This window comes from Rhinatrema bivittatum, chromosome 4 (assembly GCF_901001135.1).
Source record: "Rhinatrema bivittatum chromosome 4, aRhiBiv1.1, whole genome shotgun sequence".
NCBI lineage: Eukaryota > Metazoa > Chordata > Amphibia > Gymnophiona > Rhinatrematidae > Rhinatrema > Rhinatrema bivittatum.
The window spans coordinates 246,992,805-247,010,693 of record NC_042618.1 but is presented as its reverse complement, the minus strand read 5'-3'; the positions used below and the strand labels follow the sequence as shown (position 1 = coordinate 247,010,693).

The 17,889-nt window shown below is 43.7% G+C and overlaps 1 protein-coding gene across 1 annotated transcript in view; it reads right to left on the bottom strand.

The window, feature by feature from the left end:
- FAR2 (fatty acyl-CoA reductase 2) overlaps positions 1 to 17,889 on the bottom strand; it is a 633,073-nt gene that overhangs the window by 240,730 nt on the left and 374,454 nt on the right. Inside the window, 2 exon segments of the mRNA XM_029599995.1 lie at positions 5,793 to 5,972; positions 10,567 to 10,742. Of these exon segments, the coding sequence (XP_029455855.1) occupies positions 5,793 to 5,972; positions 10,567 to 10,742 (356 nt within the window).

The window sequence follows — 17,889 nt, the reverse complement described above, 5'->3', positions numbered from 1 at the left end:
ATTTCTTTTAACATTTCTTTCATGGAACTATGAGGGAAAATTTATAAAACTTAAGTTCTTCCTTCGTAAAGTATTCTCTAGATTTTCAATCTTATGCAGCAACTGGTTCTCCTTGATCAATAAATTCCGTGTTGACTTATGGCCAAGCATTTCTTATTTAACCACCTCAATATCTTTAACAAAATTTTCATTTGATTTTTCCAATATTAAAACTCTGGGCTCACTATTATTAATTTTATCAATTTTAAGGTTAAGTTGGACAGATATAGAAGACCCTAAGTTGGAAATTGCGTCCCAGATAGTATCTAAAGTAATCAGCTTAGGCCTCACTGGAGTAGACACAGATTTTGCAAAGTGATTTGATATTGGAATAGAGGCAGTTACAGCCTGGTCCAAGTTCTCCTTAGTGAGTTAGCTTCACCCCGAAAGGGGCCCAATCCAGTCTCTCCTCCTGTATCTTCGGGTAGACCCGTCCCCACTCAGTTAAGGAGGTCATCCGCATGTCTGGCTGACGGCCCCTCTGACAGGGTGTCCTGATTCCTGGAGGCTGCTGGATTTGCCAGTGGAGCCCTGGAGATCAGGAACAAGGATACCGACAGGTCTGGTGGGGAAGCCGGTAAATCCATTCTAGCCTCCTCCATCACCACCTCTCCCAATCTGATCCCACAAAGTACGTGGGCGTCCATAGGTCCTGTGGCGGTGGGATCAGGTGAGTCCGTGGGGAATGTCTTCTCCCTAGCCCTCTGCTTATGGGCTGTGTGTAGCATTTTTGAAGTAATAAAATTAAGCAGACAGAGAAAAGGATGCTGACTCTGGCTTCAAGCAGCAGCCATCTTGGATCCTGCAGTAGGCATCACTTAGCTGGATAAGTGACTTGTCCAGCTAAGCACCTTGGAGATCTTGAGCTACTAGTGGTCAAGCTAGCCTTGGAAGAATGGCAACACCTGCTGGAAGAAACCAAGCACCAGTAACTATCTATACAGATCACAAGAACCTAGAGCATCTAGCGTAAGCACTGACTGAACCCTTGTTTTTTTAATTGGTTTGACTTTGAGTTGTGGTACCGTCCCACTGAGAATAACTGATGAGTTGATGCCCTTTCACGTTCCTTTGATACTGAGGGCTCTCTGGAATCCCCATGGCATATCATTGGCACTGCGAAGATTGTAATTGCTGTCACATTTAAGGTTCCTCCTGAGAAGACTGTGGCTCCTCGGTGCATACGACAGAAGGTTCTTTATATTTTATGGTTGTCCCCTATGAGCACCTGATGGGACTGCTAATGGCGGCATATTCAGCCTGCGCGGATGTCTGTCATGACTCCTATTTAGCATGGCACCCAGGTATCACCTGAACCTGAAATTAGTCATCTGACACTATTGGTGGCCTCAGATGAAGACCAACATGAAGCCTTATGTAGAGTCTTGTCCCTTGCATGATCTTGGGAGTTGTTACAGCTGCTGCCAGCCCCCAAGGAATGCTGGACCCATTTGGCCACCGATTTTGTCATTGACCTTCCCCTCCTTGGTGGCAATACCACCATATTTACCATATTGGTAGTAATGGATAGATTTTCAAAGATGGCTCATTTTACACCCCTTCCAAGTCTCCTATCTGTACCTGAACTTGTTAAACTCTTTGTACAACACACCTTCCATCTGCATGGCCTCCCTCTTCATATCCTTTCAGACCGGGGGGGGGGGGGGGGTTTTCAATTCACAGCCCACTACTGGAAAGGCTAGTGCAGGAAGTTTGGAATTACATTGGATTTCACCTCAGCTTATCACCCCAGAGCAATGGACAAACCAAGCAGGTAAATCAGAGTCTCAAGGCCTTTCTACAAACCTATGTGAACCAATGGCAGGATAACTGGGCCTCCCTCCTCACATGGGCCAAATTCTTCCATAATAACCATGTGAACAGTTCCACAGGGTCATCACCCTTCTACATTGTATTCGGATGCCATTTTGTACGCATAGGCCTGTTCTGATCTCTGACTTTACCCAGCAGGAAGCGGATGACATACCATCTCCTAGAGCAAGCGGCAGAGCATTTTAAAAAGCACGCTGACAAGAAACGCTGCCCTGCGCCTTAACTGCGCTCGAGAAGCTTAGTTTGGTTCAGCACTAAAAATTTATGATTGAAGATGCCATGTCTGAAGTTTGCCCCACAATTCGTGGGTCCATTCCCATTGAACAACCCACTGGGCCCTGTGGTTTATAAGCTCAAACTACCAGCATCTTTACGAATTCATGATGTTTTCCATGTTTCACTGTTGAAACCTGCCATTCTTTCTTAGCTGGGCTGACTGCCCCTCCAGACCTCTGAGGATCAGGAGATTTTAGATTCCTGAAGAGTCCAAAACCAGTTGCAGTATCTTATCTCCTGGAAGAACTATGGACCCGAGGAGAACTCTTGGGAGCCAGCCTCCAACCTACAAGCCCCCCAACTCATACCTGAATTCCACAGGAGATTCCCCAGGAAGCCCCAGCACAGAAGATAGGGTAGGAGGCTTTGGAGGGTGGATACTGTTAGAAACTCAGCTTGCGGGATGGCCTCCACAAGCCACTGTACTTACCCCAGTGTTGCCAAGAGTGGCCCAGGCATTGGCAACATGCTCCTGGGGCTGGGACACTGCCCATTCCTCAAAGCTGCTGAGCGTGGCCCCACACACCAAGATTCTGGGACAGGAGATTCCTGTCCCGGAATCTCCTTAGGCATGCACATATGAGTACATTATATGGGCCCTGTAGTGTTATACACCTAGTGGCACCCTCCAATGACATCAGGCTGATCAGCCTATTGAAGCAAGGGCCTCACAGGATTGCCTCACCTCAGCAATGGGTCTCCTGTCTTGCAGTGTGTGTTGCCTAACATTCCTGGTTTCTGTGTTTCTGATTCTTTCCCAGCCTTGCCTTCCAACCTTGCCTCATCTAGCCATGTCTCTTATCCTTGCCTCATCTAGCTTTGCCTTCCCTCCTTGACTCATCCAGCCTCATCTTTTCCAGCATTCCTTGTCCACCCTTGCCTTGTCCTATCCGTCTTTTCCAGTGTCGTCAGTGTGTCTTCATCCATCCTAGGCCTGACTCATCGGATCTTGACCTCTTGCTTAGACCAGATGACTATTTCCTTCCACCTGGACCTGACCCCCCTGCCTAGACCTGACCACTCTTGCTAGCTGCCTGCCCTGACCATGACCTATCTCTAACTCCATTAGTCTGCTGCCTGCCCTAACCCTGGCGTGCCTTTAGACTTTAGTAATCTACATTGCCCTAAAAATATACCTAAGGTCCGGCCAGCCACCAGAATCCAAGGGCTCACCTATCGGGGAGGTGGCTGGTAAAGGTGAAGCTCTAGACTGTCCCGCTTCAGGGTGCATTTGCCACTTGCTGGCATAGATCTTGGGGATTCGTTCTTGAGGCTGTTTCAACTATGCCACAACACAAAGGGCTCACACATGCACTACCCTTCATAGCCTGCTTTTATCCGTGCGTGAAAGTGCATGTGTTGCTGATCCCCAGGTATACTTTTATTTCGTGAAGAGGATGGGTCATTTTCTGACAACCAATTTACTTGAATAAATGGTTGTTGAAAATTGCCCTGAAAGAGCAATTTAGCTGGATAAATTGGTCTGTCAGATTTTCCAACAGATCAGAGTGGACATGCCTGAAGAAGTGGAAAGAATGAGGCGTGATTTACAAAAGCTTGAAGAGTAGTTGAAGGTTTGGCAGCTGGGATTCAATGTTAAAAAGTGCAGAGTCATTTATCTGGGGTGCAATAATCTAAAAGAGCCATATGTGATTTGGGCGGGGGGATGGACTAATGTGCATGAACCAGGAGAGGGACCTTGGAGTGATAGTGTCTGATAATCTGAAGACTCAAAACAATGTGACAAGGCATTAGCTTAAGCCAAAGGGATGCTCAGCTGCATAGAGAGTGAGATAGCAGGTGTAAATAGCAGGTGTAAAGTCAGTGGGTACTTTGTACATGTGGTGATTTTCAAAGGGTAAGTACGTGCACCTAGGTGGGCACTTGGAAACATGCTCCCTGAATGTCTACATCCCAGATTTTTTTTTTTTTTTTGGCTCAGAGGTTTCCTTCTGCTCCTCTGGGCTTCAAGCTCGACCAAAACAAGACTCCATTAGGCTATGGCACTATGAGGTCCATATTCAGCCACTGTGCAGCTTGAATAGTTAGCCAAATAAATGTATCTGGCTAACTTAGCCTATATATTCAATGGCTGTGCCACTAAAAATATCTAGCTATCTTAAAGTTAGCTGGATGAGTTTATCCAGCTAACTTTAGGACAGGTGTAGGGGTGACTAGAGTTGGCTAAGTGATCCTGCTAATTCTGAATATTGGAGTTAGCCAGATAACATATCCGGCTAACTAACCTCCTCCCTGTTACACTCATTCGTCTCCCATCACTTAGCCGGATAAATACTAAGTGATGGCCGCTGACCACAGATGAATAATTAAACTGTGCCACTTAGCCGGATAAGTTGAAACTTATTCAGCTAAGTGACTCTGAATATAGGCCTCTATAAGTCTTCATTCACAAGTACATGACAATGTTTCCTCTATTTTATATCCCCTTCCAACTCACTTAGCCTGGTCATTGCGGTGGCAATCCTTGGCTAGGGGGCTACACATTGGGACTCCTTCTGGAACCTGCAATCATGAGAGCTAAGTCTAGCCGCCTCATGTCTCCATCGTGCAATGTCATAAATTTCCTCCTCCCACCAGAGGTTCTGCCTGCTGCCTCTGCATTAGGCTCTAGGGATGTGCAGGCGGAACATTTTGGTTTCAGTTTGTTTTTAGTTTAATTCAGGTTTTGGCTTGTTTTGTTTGCCATAAAAAATAGAAGGGAAAAATTAAATGTCACTATTTTATTACAATCATTTTAGAGATAAATTTGAAGAAATTTAAAGACAAGAAAGTATTCAGTTATATAACAATGCCATATGGAACATAATAGGAATTAAAATTTCTAGTAAACACCAATAACCCACAAAACATACACACATTAAAAAATCACATTCATAACCCAACCTACACATGCATATAAGGAAAATTCAAAGCATTACGAAGGTAATTTTCAAAGAAGTTATGCATGTAAACCTAATTATACTATTGTAACAATTTTCAAAAGTCAATTTACACGCTTATAAGTGCCCTTTCATGTGTAAAACCTGTTGACAAATCAATAGTATATACTGTAGCAATTTTCAAAAGCCCACACATGCATAGAGTGCATTTACACGGGTAAAACCCAGTTGTAAACTTGCAAATCCCTTTGAAAATTACATCCTAAGGTATTTAATAGTATAAGAGAGATCAGCTCAGACCAATTGTGATGACCCCAATTGTTTATTTATTTTATTTATTTGAAACTATTTATTTCCTGCGCCCTCCACATTTCAGGGCAGGATACAAACAAGAAGAGATGTCCTCTCCCTAACCGATGTGCGAAGATACCTTATATCATAAGACACATCACTTAGTACTATTCATTCAGCATAAACCAGATAGGAATTTCACATTCAGATGACCCTTTTTCCCCTCTCTAAAATGATTGAATGTGAGTCCTTACTCTTTGTACTTACTCCATCCACGGTAACAGGAAAAGAAGTAGACAGCTGAAAAGTCTGCATAGCTATTTGTCTATGGTTTTACAACTTAACTGGAAGACACATGATACACACATGCCACAGAGAACATCACAAACAAATCAACCAATCTTTGTTTAAGTAATGAAAGGTTGCAGGCGAGTAGCCCCTAACTCAACTTACTCCACAGAGTCTATCAGCTTCCTGGGTTCTACAGGCGGTGGATAGATGACCTCATCAATGTGTCTTCGGTTACAGTTTGCATAGGCAGTAGAGATATGGATAAAGGCCTCGAGATTTTGCATCTGGCGGGCCAGCACTAGTAGCTGCTGCGTTGCTATGACGTTCAGCTGTAGGGCATGCCTATAATGGAGATGACAGGCAAAAATATAGAAAGAAAACAATTAACACTGGCATATTATAATATAAACATGCAATCTCTGCTATATATTATCCGTAACTATATATCTATATATATGCTGAATTCTGTTTTGTGGACTGCATATTCTCCTTCTCATTGTTATTTTTTTAAAAGAAGTCAAACCAGCAGTTTCCTTTTATGAGAAATTTCTTATTGAAGGAAGCTCAGCTTAAGTCCATGATGTAAACAATTTTAGGTCCAAACTGATGTTTTCAAATGTTTGTCTATGACATTTGTGATGAATAAGTTGCTTCATATTAAAGCAGCAATATTAGCTAGATTCTTCAAAATACCAGCTTGCAATTTCATGGTTCTGTTTCCTTTCTAATAATTCCCAACATTGTGTTTGCTTTTTTGACTGCTGCAGCACACTGAACTATTTCAATGTGTTATCCACTATGAAGCCCAGATCTCTTTCTTGGGTGGTAGCTCCTAATAAATGGAACCTAACATTGCGTAACTATAGCATGGGTTATTTTTCCCTCTATGCATCACCTTGCACTTATCCATATTAAATTTCATCTGCCACTTGAATGCCCAATTTTCCAGTCTCACAAGGTCTTCCTGTAATGTATCACAATTTGCTTGTGATTTAACTACTGTGAATAATTTTGTATCATCTGCAAATTTGATTACCTCACTCGTCGTAATTCTTTCCAGATCATGTATAAATATATTGAAAAGGATGGGTCCCAATGCAGATCCTTGAGGCACTCCATTGCCCACTCCCTTTCACTGAGAAAATTGTCCATTTAATCCTACTCTCTGTTTCCTGTCTTTTAGCCAGTTTGTAATCCATGAAAGGACATCGCCACTTATCCCTTGACTTTTTACTTTTCCTAGAAGCCTCTCATGAGGAACTTTGTCAAATGCCTTCTGAAAATCCAAATACACTACATCTACCGGTTCACCTTTATCTACATGTTTATTAACTCCTTCAAAATAGTGAAGCGGATTTGTGAGGCAAGACTTGCCTTGAGCCTTGAGTAAAGCCATGCTGACTTTGTTCCATTAAACCATGTCTTTGTACATGTTCTGTGATTTTGATATTTAGAACACTTTCCACTATTTTTCCTGGCACTGAAGTCAGGCTAACTGGTCTGTAGTTCCCGGATCGACCATGGATCCCTTTTTAAATATTGGGGTTACATTAGCCACCCTCCAGTCTTCAGGTACAATGGATGATTTTAATGATAGATTACAAATTTTTACTAATAGATCTGAAATCTCACTTTTGAGTTCCTTCAGAACCCTGGGGTATATACCACCCGGTCCAGGTGATTTACTATTCTTCAGTTTGTCAATCAGGCCTACCACATCTTCTAGGTTCACCATGATTTGGTTCAGTCCATCTGAATCATTACCCATGAAAACCTTCTCCGGTATAGGTATCTCCCCAAAATCCTCTTCAGTAAACACCGAAGCAAAGAAATTGTTTAATCTTTCCGCAATGGCCTTATGTTCTCTAAGTGCCCCTTTAACCCTTCGATCATCTAACGGTTCAACTGACTCCCTCACAGGCTTCTGCTTTGGATACATTTAAAACATTTTTACTGTGAGTTTTTGCCTCTACGGCCAACTTCTTTTCAAATTCTCTCTTAGCCTGTCTTATTAATGTCTTACATTTAACTTGCCAATGCTTATGCATTATCCTATTTTCTTCTGTTGGTTCCTTCTTCCAATTTTTGAATGAAGATCTTTTGGATAAAATAGCTTCTTTCACCTCATCTTTTAACCATGCCGGGAATCATTTTGCCTTCCTTCCACCTTTCTTAATGTGTGGAATACACCTGGACTGTGCTTCTAGGATGTTATTTTGTTAACAATGACCTCGTCTCTTGCACACTTTTTACCTTTGTAGCTGCTCCTTTCAGTTTTTTTCTATTTTTCTCATTTTCTCAAAGTTTCCCTTTTGAAAGTTTAGCATGAGAGCCATGGATTTGCTTACTGTCCCCCTTCCAGTCATTAATTCAAATTTGATCATATTATGATCACTATTGCCAAGCGGCACCACCACCGTTACCTCTCTCACCAGATCCTGTGCTCCACTGAGAATTAGATCTAAAACTGCTTCCTCTCTCATCAGTTCCTGAAACAATTTGTTAGGATTCGTGGCCCCTTGCCCTGAGGTGAGGGTTGATACTACCTGTGGGGAGGAGCCCCACAGGTCCTCATCGTCGGGAGGCGAAGCCAGCTGTAGCAAGAGGTCCAGTAGTAGTGGTAGAGAGATAGGACATCCTGCGTCACAGCCATGTGATCACAGGAGCTTGTACAGAGGATACTGTGAGGTGTCCCGAGGAGTGGGGTAAGAGACACAGTTCAGAGGGAACTGTGTCAGGCAGGACTAGAGATGCAAGTACCAGAGCAGGAGTCTCCGACAGAAGAGCGCTAGGCAGACCCCAAGGAGAGGGGAGTGTGAGACAGGAACTTCAGGAGGAATGCAGCAGAGACTGCCCTGAGGGGCGGGACAGCATAGCGAGTGAGGCTCTGGTATGATGACATAGGCTGAATCGAGGAGCGGGGAAGCCCGAGTCTAATCTGCAAAGTAGTGACAATGGAATCTCTGGTAGAGAAACAATGCACTTCCCTGAGGAGCGAAGAACAGTCACTGGTGTAGAATGGAGGCACTGCCCCGAGGAGCGGGGAAGCACGGAGTATAGTCACTGGTGTAGAACGTAGGGCTTGCCCTGAGAAGTGGGGAAGCACGGAGTACAGTCACTGGTGTAGAATGTAGGCACTGCTCCAAGGAGCGGGGAAACACGGAGTGCAGTCTCCAAAGCAGTAAGGTTGTTCGAGGGGCAACCCTGAGGAGCAGGGAAGCCGGCAGGCAGGGTCTCTAGAAGGTGCAACCAGGCCATGCGCGTACCTCCCAGTATGCGTGGAAGTGCCAGGCTTGTAAAAAAGGGGCGGGGCGGTGAAGGGCGGGGGGCCGGCCGGAACAGCGCCATTAGGCACTGTCTCGGTGAAGCACATGCTGGCAGCCAGCCAGCGCATGGAACTCACTTCTGCTCGTGACAGCAGGTAAGTTGTAAAATAAAAAAATGTAGGTGAGTCGGGGGGTTAGGGGTCAGGGCAGAGAGGGGAAAAGGGAGGAAGGATAGTTAGGGGGTTAGGGAACTGGGGAAGGCCCGATTGCGTTACTGCGCGCTTCTAATTAAAATCCTCCCCTTGCGCATGGGTAGCCAATTTTATAACATGCACGTGTCGATGCGTGCATGTTATAAAATTGGCGTGTCCATGTGCGTGTACCGGGAACTGTGCGCCCATGCACTCCTGTGTGCCCCTTTGAAAATTTACCATATAGTCAGTCACTGGGAAAGGAGAGTGAAGGATACTGCAAAATCATTTCCATATATATCTATATATATATCACAAACTGGGCCCTTTTTTATTCCTTCATTTTTATTAGACAATAAGTAAGTACTCCTGTATACTGGATATGAGTGTGTGTCAGTATGTATTCATTTATTTAAAAGTTTTTCTATACCGTCATTAAGTTATTTACCATCATAACGGTTTACAATAGGGCACAAATAGTAAAAAATAGCTAAAACTTTACAAAGAAGGTGCCATTAATAACCGGTAACAATTGAATCGTTATTAACTATTTGATTTCTGACGTAAAATATCCATTAGTAGCTGACTCTTGGGTGGGTACATGCGGTTCATTGTTATTTACGCTTATCAGTGTGACAAAGATAATTTCCAGGTAGGCACTTGGAGATTATGTGCTAGGTGCTTTATGCCGGCTCTTCCTTATTTGTTTTCAACATTCTCTCTGTAAAAAGCCTGTTTGAAAAGCCAGGTTTTGAGGTTTGTTTTAAACATTTTGATATTTCTCTGTAGCCTTAGTTCTAGGGGCATGGTGTTCCATAGAATGGGACCAGCCAGTGATAATACACACTCTCTCACTTGTGTTAGTCTTGCTGTTTTTACTGATGGAATGGTTAAGAGAGCTTTGTTTGCTGATCTTAAATTTCTATGTGGTACTTGTACTCGAAGTGCTGTGTTCAGCCATTCTGCTTTTTCGTCATGGATCAGTTTGTGTATTGTGCAAAGTGCTTTGGATTGAACTCTTTGTTCGATGGGTAGCCAATGTAGATCTGCTAGTGCATCTGTGATGTGATCTCGTTTTCTTTTGCCTGTGAGAATTCTAGCCGCAGAGTTTTGTAATATTTGCAGTGGTCTTATTGATGTATACGGTAAACCTAGCAGTAAGGCATTGCAATAATCAGTACTCGCAAATATTAACGCTTGGAGCCCTGTGCGAAAGTTTGATAATGTCAGTAATGGTTTTAGTTTCTTTAGTACCATTAGTTAAGCATACCCTTCTTTAACTTTAGTGATATGTGCTGTTTGAGGTTTAGCTCTGTGTCTGTTATGACGCCGAGGTTGCATACCTTCTCGGCTAAATCGATTTTTTGATTGCTTTTGAGTATTATTGGCGTTTGGGATATTTAGGTTCTCATTTAGAGCCAGACTGATAAAAGTAGGTAGAAGTGATACACAACAAAGAAAACACAGGAAGTTACATACTTCAGAGGCTCGTCAAAGCGAATGGTTGCTGCACAGTGGAAAACAATATTGACATCTGCCAGGAGCTTCTGTGTATCTTCAGCACTGATGGCCAGATTTGGTTGGGTGAGTTCTGCGCTAATGGGCACCAGCTTCTCCTGGAAATCTGGGTAATCTTCCCGCACTCTGTCAAAAAGCTAAAAACACAGATGCATGCCGTGAGCCACATTTGCACAACAGGTTGCCATTGCTGTTGTTATACCATAATAAAATAGCAAAGAATATCAAAAATATCCTATGGGGATTATAATACAGCACAAGATCAAACTGCAGTGCTTTACTGATATTATGATAGCTTGGTGTTGTGGGTTTTTTTTTGTTTTTTTTCAAGTGGCAAACCATCACTTTAAAGAACAGATGAGCTGAGGGGTTTTCAAACCATCTATGGCAATTGAAAATTAATGTTCTATTACTGTAATATGATTTCTTGGCAGCACATCTCTCAGCTGTTGAAATAAAACCTTTTAGAATCCTGTTAACCAATCAGGAACAAGCCTTTGTTATAAAACACATTGCTGTGATGAAGCAATAATAGTCAATAAGAAGGACATTTACCGACAGTTAATGCTCTGGCGGGAAGATTAAGAGCCCAAGGCATTACTAAACAGAAAATACTTTACACAGAGATCCTAATTACTATTGTGACTATGATTACTCTGTTAAATTGAAATCAAATGCTAAAAAACATAGAATTTATATACTGCTTTTCAACACTGAATGTGTGTAGATGATTTAAAGCAGTAGGTTTCCTTGACGTGGCTGATCTGCTCAGCCAATCACAGTGCGAATGCTCAGTCCAGGTATTCTGGCTAAGCTAAGTCACCTTTAAGTACAGAGCAACTATTAAAATGAAAACAAATCTTATATTATTATCAGCTGAGAATTCTGCTGCCAGGTTTCGTAGTTGTGATTTTGGTGGTCATATCCAATCTTGGGTTGAAACAAATGGTAGTTAACGAAAACCAACGGAAAAACCTCAGAACGCCAAGGCTTGCAAAAATAATTTGTTGTTTGAAGATCACTTCAATTTCCCTAGCATCTCTTACAAGTGAATTTTCAAAGGAGTTACACATGTAAACTTAACATACTATTGTAGCAACTTTCAAAAGCCCATTTACCCACATTAAGTGCATTTAAAGCAGATAAAATTGACAATTCAATGACATAGTCTAACAATTTTCAAAAGCCACTCAACATGGGCAAAGTGCATTTACAGATGTGAAACCCAGTTTTAAGTGTGTAAATGATTTGAAAATAAGGCCCTATGTGAATGCACACTGTATAACAGAAAGGAGGAGGAACCACATCCAAATGAGGTACAAATGAAAAAGGTGCTAAAGTGAGGACAGCCTGTACCTATTATAAGTCCTTAGATTTTATACACTTGGGGGCTATTCATCAAACTCTTTCTTTCATTCTGAGCCTAGGGTAAAAACTATTTGGTCAGGCCATGTTTCCTTCATTTCCCCCTTGACTTCAGCACTAGTACTCATAAGTCTATTTGGAAAGCCAGTACTTCGCCAACTACACTTTTAAGATGAATTTTCATACCTGCATGCGGGCATCAATGTGAGCGTGGTTCCCGGCGTACGCACATGGATGCGCAGATTTTATAACATACGTGCGTCAATGTGCGCATGTTATAAAATCCACTACCTGCGTGTACATGTGCGCCCAATTTAATATCAGCGTGCAAGTGTCAGCTCGCACACGCTTAAGGGGGGGAGCATTTTATAAAATGCGTGTGGCGATGGACTGGGCCTGTCCCCACTTCCCTCCCAGTCCACTCCTTTATTGGAATGGACTGAGAGGGAACTTTCTATACCCCCTATCTACCCTGCCTGCCTTTCCCCCTCTCTTCCCTGACCTCTAAAATTCCTCTAACAATGGGAATTTTTTTTCTACACTTACCTGCTCTCTGGAGCAGTAGAAAGTAGAGATGTGATTCGGCCAAACCTTTTGGTTTGGCCTTTGTTATCGGCCTGCCGCGGGAAATTTCATTTTCCTGCAGTTCGGGCCGATTTTATTTCGTCCAACCCCAAACCGAAGCATGAAATCCGCCCCAACCCTTCCAATGTAATGAATTACAACGGGGGGGGGGGGTTGTAAAAAAAACCCAAAACAACCCCAAACCCACCCCAACCCTTCAAATTTAATTAATTGCAACCTTCCATCCTCCCGACCTCCCAAGACTTGCCCGACACCCCCCCCAAGACTTACCGAAAGTCCCTGGTGGTCCAGCGGGGTCCGGGAGTGATCTCCCGCTCTCGGGCCGTCGGCTGCCAGTAATCAAAATGGCGCCAATGGCCCTTAGCCCTTACCATGTGACAGGGCTATCTGTGCCATTGGCCGGCCTCTGTCACATGGTAAGAGCAATGGCAGCCGGCATCATCTTAAAAAAGTCTTGTGGGGGGGGGGGGGGGGGTCAGGCAAGTCTTGGTGGGTCGGGAGTGTGGGGAGTTGCAATTAATTACATTTGAAGGGTTGGGTTTGGGTTTTGTTTTTTTTTAATGTGCCTTTCGTGGGTTTTCTTATCGTTTCGTTGCCCCCCCCCCCACCCCCCGAAATGCAATGAAATAGGAAATATTGTCTCTATTTCCTATTTCGGCGCAAACGAATGCACATCCCTAGTAGTAAGTTGCAGTTGCCAGCACATGCTTCGCTGGGACAGTGCCTAATGGTGCTTTCCTGGCCAGCCCCCGCCCAGCCCTGATCCCACCTCCACCCCCATCCCCGGGCCGTCCCTTTTTGTCAGCTCTTCGGCGCATACCTGGAGATTTGCGTATGGCCACGTGCCTCTAAAAATCCCCAGGGCATGCATGCGGCTTGTCCATGCACTTATCTCCCAGTTTTTACGAGCGCCAGCTTTTGAAAATGTACCAGTTTATAATTAGATTCTGCTATAATGGGGCAGAAAGGGCACCAGGAAAATACCTCTGTTTGGCTGCTGAGATTTTATTGTCACGTATCATATTTTAAATAAATAATTCTGTGCTTTACCCCTTTGGTATCCCAGATTGCAGATTACATATTCCAATACCAAGTTTGAAAGCAATTTATATTATTTTGTTAATTATGCTTCGGTAACAATGTATGCACATTGGGCTCATTATTCAAAAGATATCTGGGTATGTAAGTTAATCGGATAAGACATCCAGCTAACTTACATGGCTACGCTGCTGAATATCCACATACAAATTGCTACTTTGTTTGACAAGTCTTATCCGGGTAAGTTAGTCCTGCTCTATGGCAGATGTAACTTATTTGATTAAGTGAACCAGATAAATCTGAATATCACTACTTATCCAGTTAAAGGGGATCATTCATCAAATTGCATTTGGGCATTATCGTGGGTGTTAACGCCCTAATGGTCACGATAACACCATAATGCATGCGATAAATACTGCATCGCAAAATGCATATGCAAATTTGAAAAATGTATTCAAGTAGGAGGAGTTTGGGTGGAGTAAATGGAAATCAGGGTTGATTAACGTTACATGCAATAACGGATGCTATCACAGGATTTAACACAGGAAATAATTACACCTTTTATCTTGGAGTTATGCCTGCAATAGCTATGTGCTATAGCTGTAACACGATTTATTGCATTTTGGGATGGGGAGGAGAGAGAAAGAGAGAGAGAGAGCCTCTGTGTAGGCTCACTGATTTTTTTTAACTCTTTATTCAACTGTAAGAGGGGCATTATGAACTTGGGGTGAGGTTTGGGGGTGAGTTGGGGTTCAGGAGGCTATTTTATATGTACAGTCATATGTACAAACAGCATGGTTTCCATCAGGGAAGATTTATTGTGATTTGGAGTGATGAAAGTTGAAAGAAGAGTAGATTTGTACCATGTTCTCTCTCTTGCTTGATGCACTCTCTACCTAATTGCAATGAAGCTAGGTAGAGAGAACATGGAACAAATACTTGCCCCCAACATAACCCCCCCCCCCACACACAAACAAACCTGCCCCCAGCACACCCACACATACAGCCCCATTCTCGCCTTGTACAGAATTTGAATCATGGAAAATAACTGAAGCAGCTCATGAAGGAAGGTACAAAGACACCTTCCAAGCCACTTCCCTCCAAACTTTTTAAGTCATACACACCTCCACATAAACACACCAGGCACCCCACCCCGATCTACACATGCACAGATCCCCAACCACAGATGCATACCCATACGCATACCTTCACCTCTTCACAGCCCCCTATCTACACACTTGCATCCATGCCCCAAAAGAACACACCCCACAATCCCCAATACATAACCTTGCCACACAAACTCTTAAAGGTAGATTTTAAAAGCCTTGTGCATGCAAAAACGGCCATTTACACACGTTAGTGGCCCGAGCAGGAGCTATTTTAAATAGCCGGGAAAGGCGCACATACATTGATGTATGTATGCCCAGAAAAAGTGGGCCGAAAAGTGGCAGGGCATGGGCATGGGCATTCCAGAGATGGAGCCAGCATGGACAGATGTAGCCTCTAATTTTCCTTAGTTGGCACGCGAAACATACACACACCACTTTGCTACTGCAAAGGTCTAAAATTCTTTAATGAGGCAAATTTTACAATGGATACCTCTGAATGTGTCTGTAACAACACCCCCTAACCTCAACCCACCTCCCGAAAACGCACCCCAAATGAAAGTGTACACTTACAATGGTCCATATATATCAGTGAGCCCTACGAAGAGGGTCTCTCTCTCTCTCTCTCTTGCCTGATGCATACTAACAAGGAGCAGTTGCAAAGTGGACTGCATATGTATGTGCGCACAGCTCCAGCTTTGCGCGCGGGGAGAGTATTTTACAACCTACATGCATAAGTTATAAAACAGTGTGTATTTTTGTGCGCAGCGAGATACATGTGTTTATGGGCACACACGTGGCGCTTTAAAAATCTATGTTTCAATGACTAATACACACATCCTCACAATTAAACACAACCCCATCTATACCACACCCCTCCATAACAAGCCTCACTCTTCTACATGCACACAAGCATTAACACCCACACCCACAAATACAACCCACTTTCCACCTACACACACCCACACCCTCTACCTATACATACATAGCCTAATCCTCAAAAACATACACTTCAAAACCCCTGTAAATACACAATCCCCATGAAACTTCCTTCTATAACTCCCACTCACACTGCCTCTTATGCAACCAAACACCCCACACACATCCATTCCTCCACATACATCTTCTAATCCCCACTTATACCCACCACATACACAGACACACACCATGATTTGGTAAAATGTATTGTAACCCTTGGGCAGGAAGAATCCTTGAGGTGGCACCCAGAGGCACACAGAAAAGAGAGAGGATGGATCCTTTCTATACAAATCTCCTTTTTACTCTCTAACTCTTTCCACGGACAGTATTTACTCTTAGTTCTAGGATTCCACATGGGAACAACAGTCCTTATACCCGTTTTTTGCAATATAAGTTCTTTTCCGACCTCTGTACACAGCACTGAATAAGTTTCACAGTCTTATCACCCACAAAACACAGAGAAAAAAGATGGTTTCCAACTTCTCTTACTTGAACTTTTGGTTCTAGAGAAATCCATCCACCCGGTAGTTCTGGGACTACTTTGGCTCCAATGTCACTCTCCCCAATTCGATTGGGGGTGTCTCCAGCTGACAGAATGGGGCTCCACCTGTCACCAGACTTGTCTTCATAAAGTGGCGCCCCCACCAGTGATTCCTCTGGCGACCACTTCTTCAGGCATATCTGCTCCTTTCGCAGACTTCGAAGTCGTGTTCTCGAAGCAGAAGGCGGACCTCCTACCCCTTCTTTGGAAATATGATTGTCCCATTGATCTGCCTGAAACCATGCCTCCTTGAGGGCATTCCTATCCTCTGTCTCTTCCCGAGACCAAGGCCATGACGGAATATATCCGGGAGAATCTTGCAAAGGGGTTCATTCGCCCCTCTACCTCCCCTGCTGGCGCAGGGTTCTTTTTCGTCACAAAAAAAGGACGGATCTTTAAGACCGTGTATCGATTACCGCGGTGTGGATGTAATCACTCTCAAGGACAAGTACCCTCTGCCCTTGATATCTAAACTGTTTGATTGGCTACACAGAGCTTCTATCTTCACCAAGCTAGACTTACGCGTAGCCTATAACTTGGTACGTATTTTCCCTGATGACATCTGGAAGACTGCTTTCAAACCAGAGATGGACATTACGAATATTTAGTAATGCCCTTTGGCTTTTGTAACACACCTGCAGTTTTCCAGTGAATGATTAATGAAATCTTCAGGGATCTCTTGTACATCAAAGTTGTGGCGTACTTGGATGACATTCTTATCTTCTCCAAGGACCTGGCCACGCACCGTGTTCCTTCTACTCATGCAAATTCTCTGCTGCAGAACAAAATTACAGCATTGGAGTTACTCACCATCAAGCTGGCTTTGGAGGAATGGCGCCCATGGCTAGAGGGTGTCCAACATAAATTTACAGTGTTCACAGATCATAAAAACCTGGAAAACTTGAGCCAAGCCCAACGTCTCAATGCCCGTCAAGCCCAATGGGCTCTGTTCTTTTCCAGATTTAACTTCGAGCTTCACTACCGCCTGGCAGAGAAAAATCTCCGGGCACATGCCCTATCATGTTCATTTGAACATGAAGACAAACCCGATGAACCTGGTCATATTATTGACCCGGCCTGCATTTGTCTTTCAGCTACTCATCCTGTTCCTACTGGGAAAACTGTGGTGCCCCTTCGACTCTATGAAAGAGTCCTCTAGTTGGCACATGACTCTAAGTTTGCCGGTCACCCAGGGCGAGCGCGAACCCTAGCGCTGCTTCAGCAGTTCTTCTGGTGGCCCACTATGGTCTCTGATGCTAAAGCATATGTTGATTCCTTACGTACCTGCGCTCAACAGAAACCCCCGGTCGGGCGACCTTGGGGTTTACTCCAGCTAGTTCCAGCTCCCGAAGAACCATGGACACATCTTTCCATGGATTTCATCATGGATTTGCCAACATCTAAAGGCCATACAGTCATATGGGTTACAATCACAGATTCTCCAAAATGGCCCATTTAGTTCCACTACCGGGCCTACTATCTGCACTTGAATTGGCACTCTTGTTCCTTTTGACACATCATCCGACTACACGGCTTACCCAAGGACATTGTTTCTGACAAAGGCCCACAATTCATTGCCAGATATTGGGGCGTCCTTTGTAAAATGTTTGGCATTAACATCAGTTTAACAACAGCATACCATCCTCAAGCCAATGGACAAGCCAAGCGTAC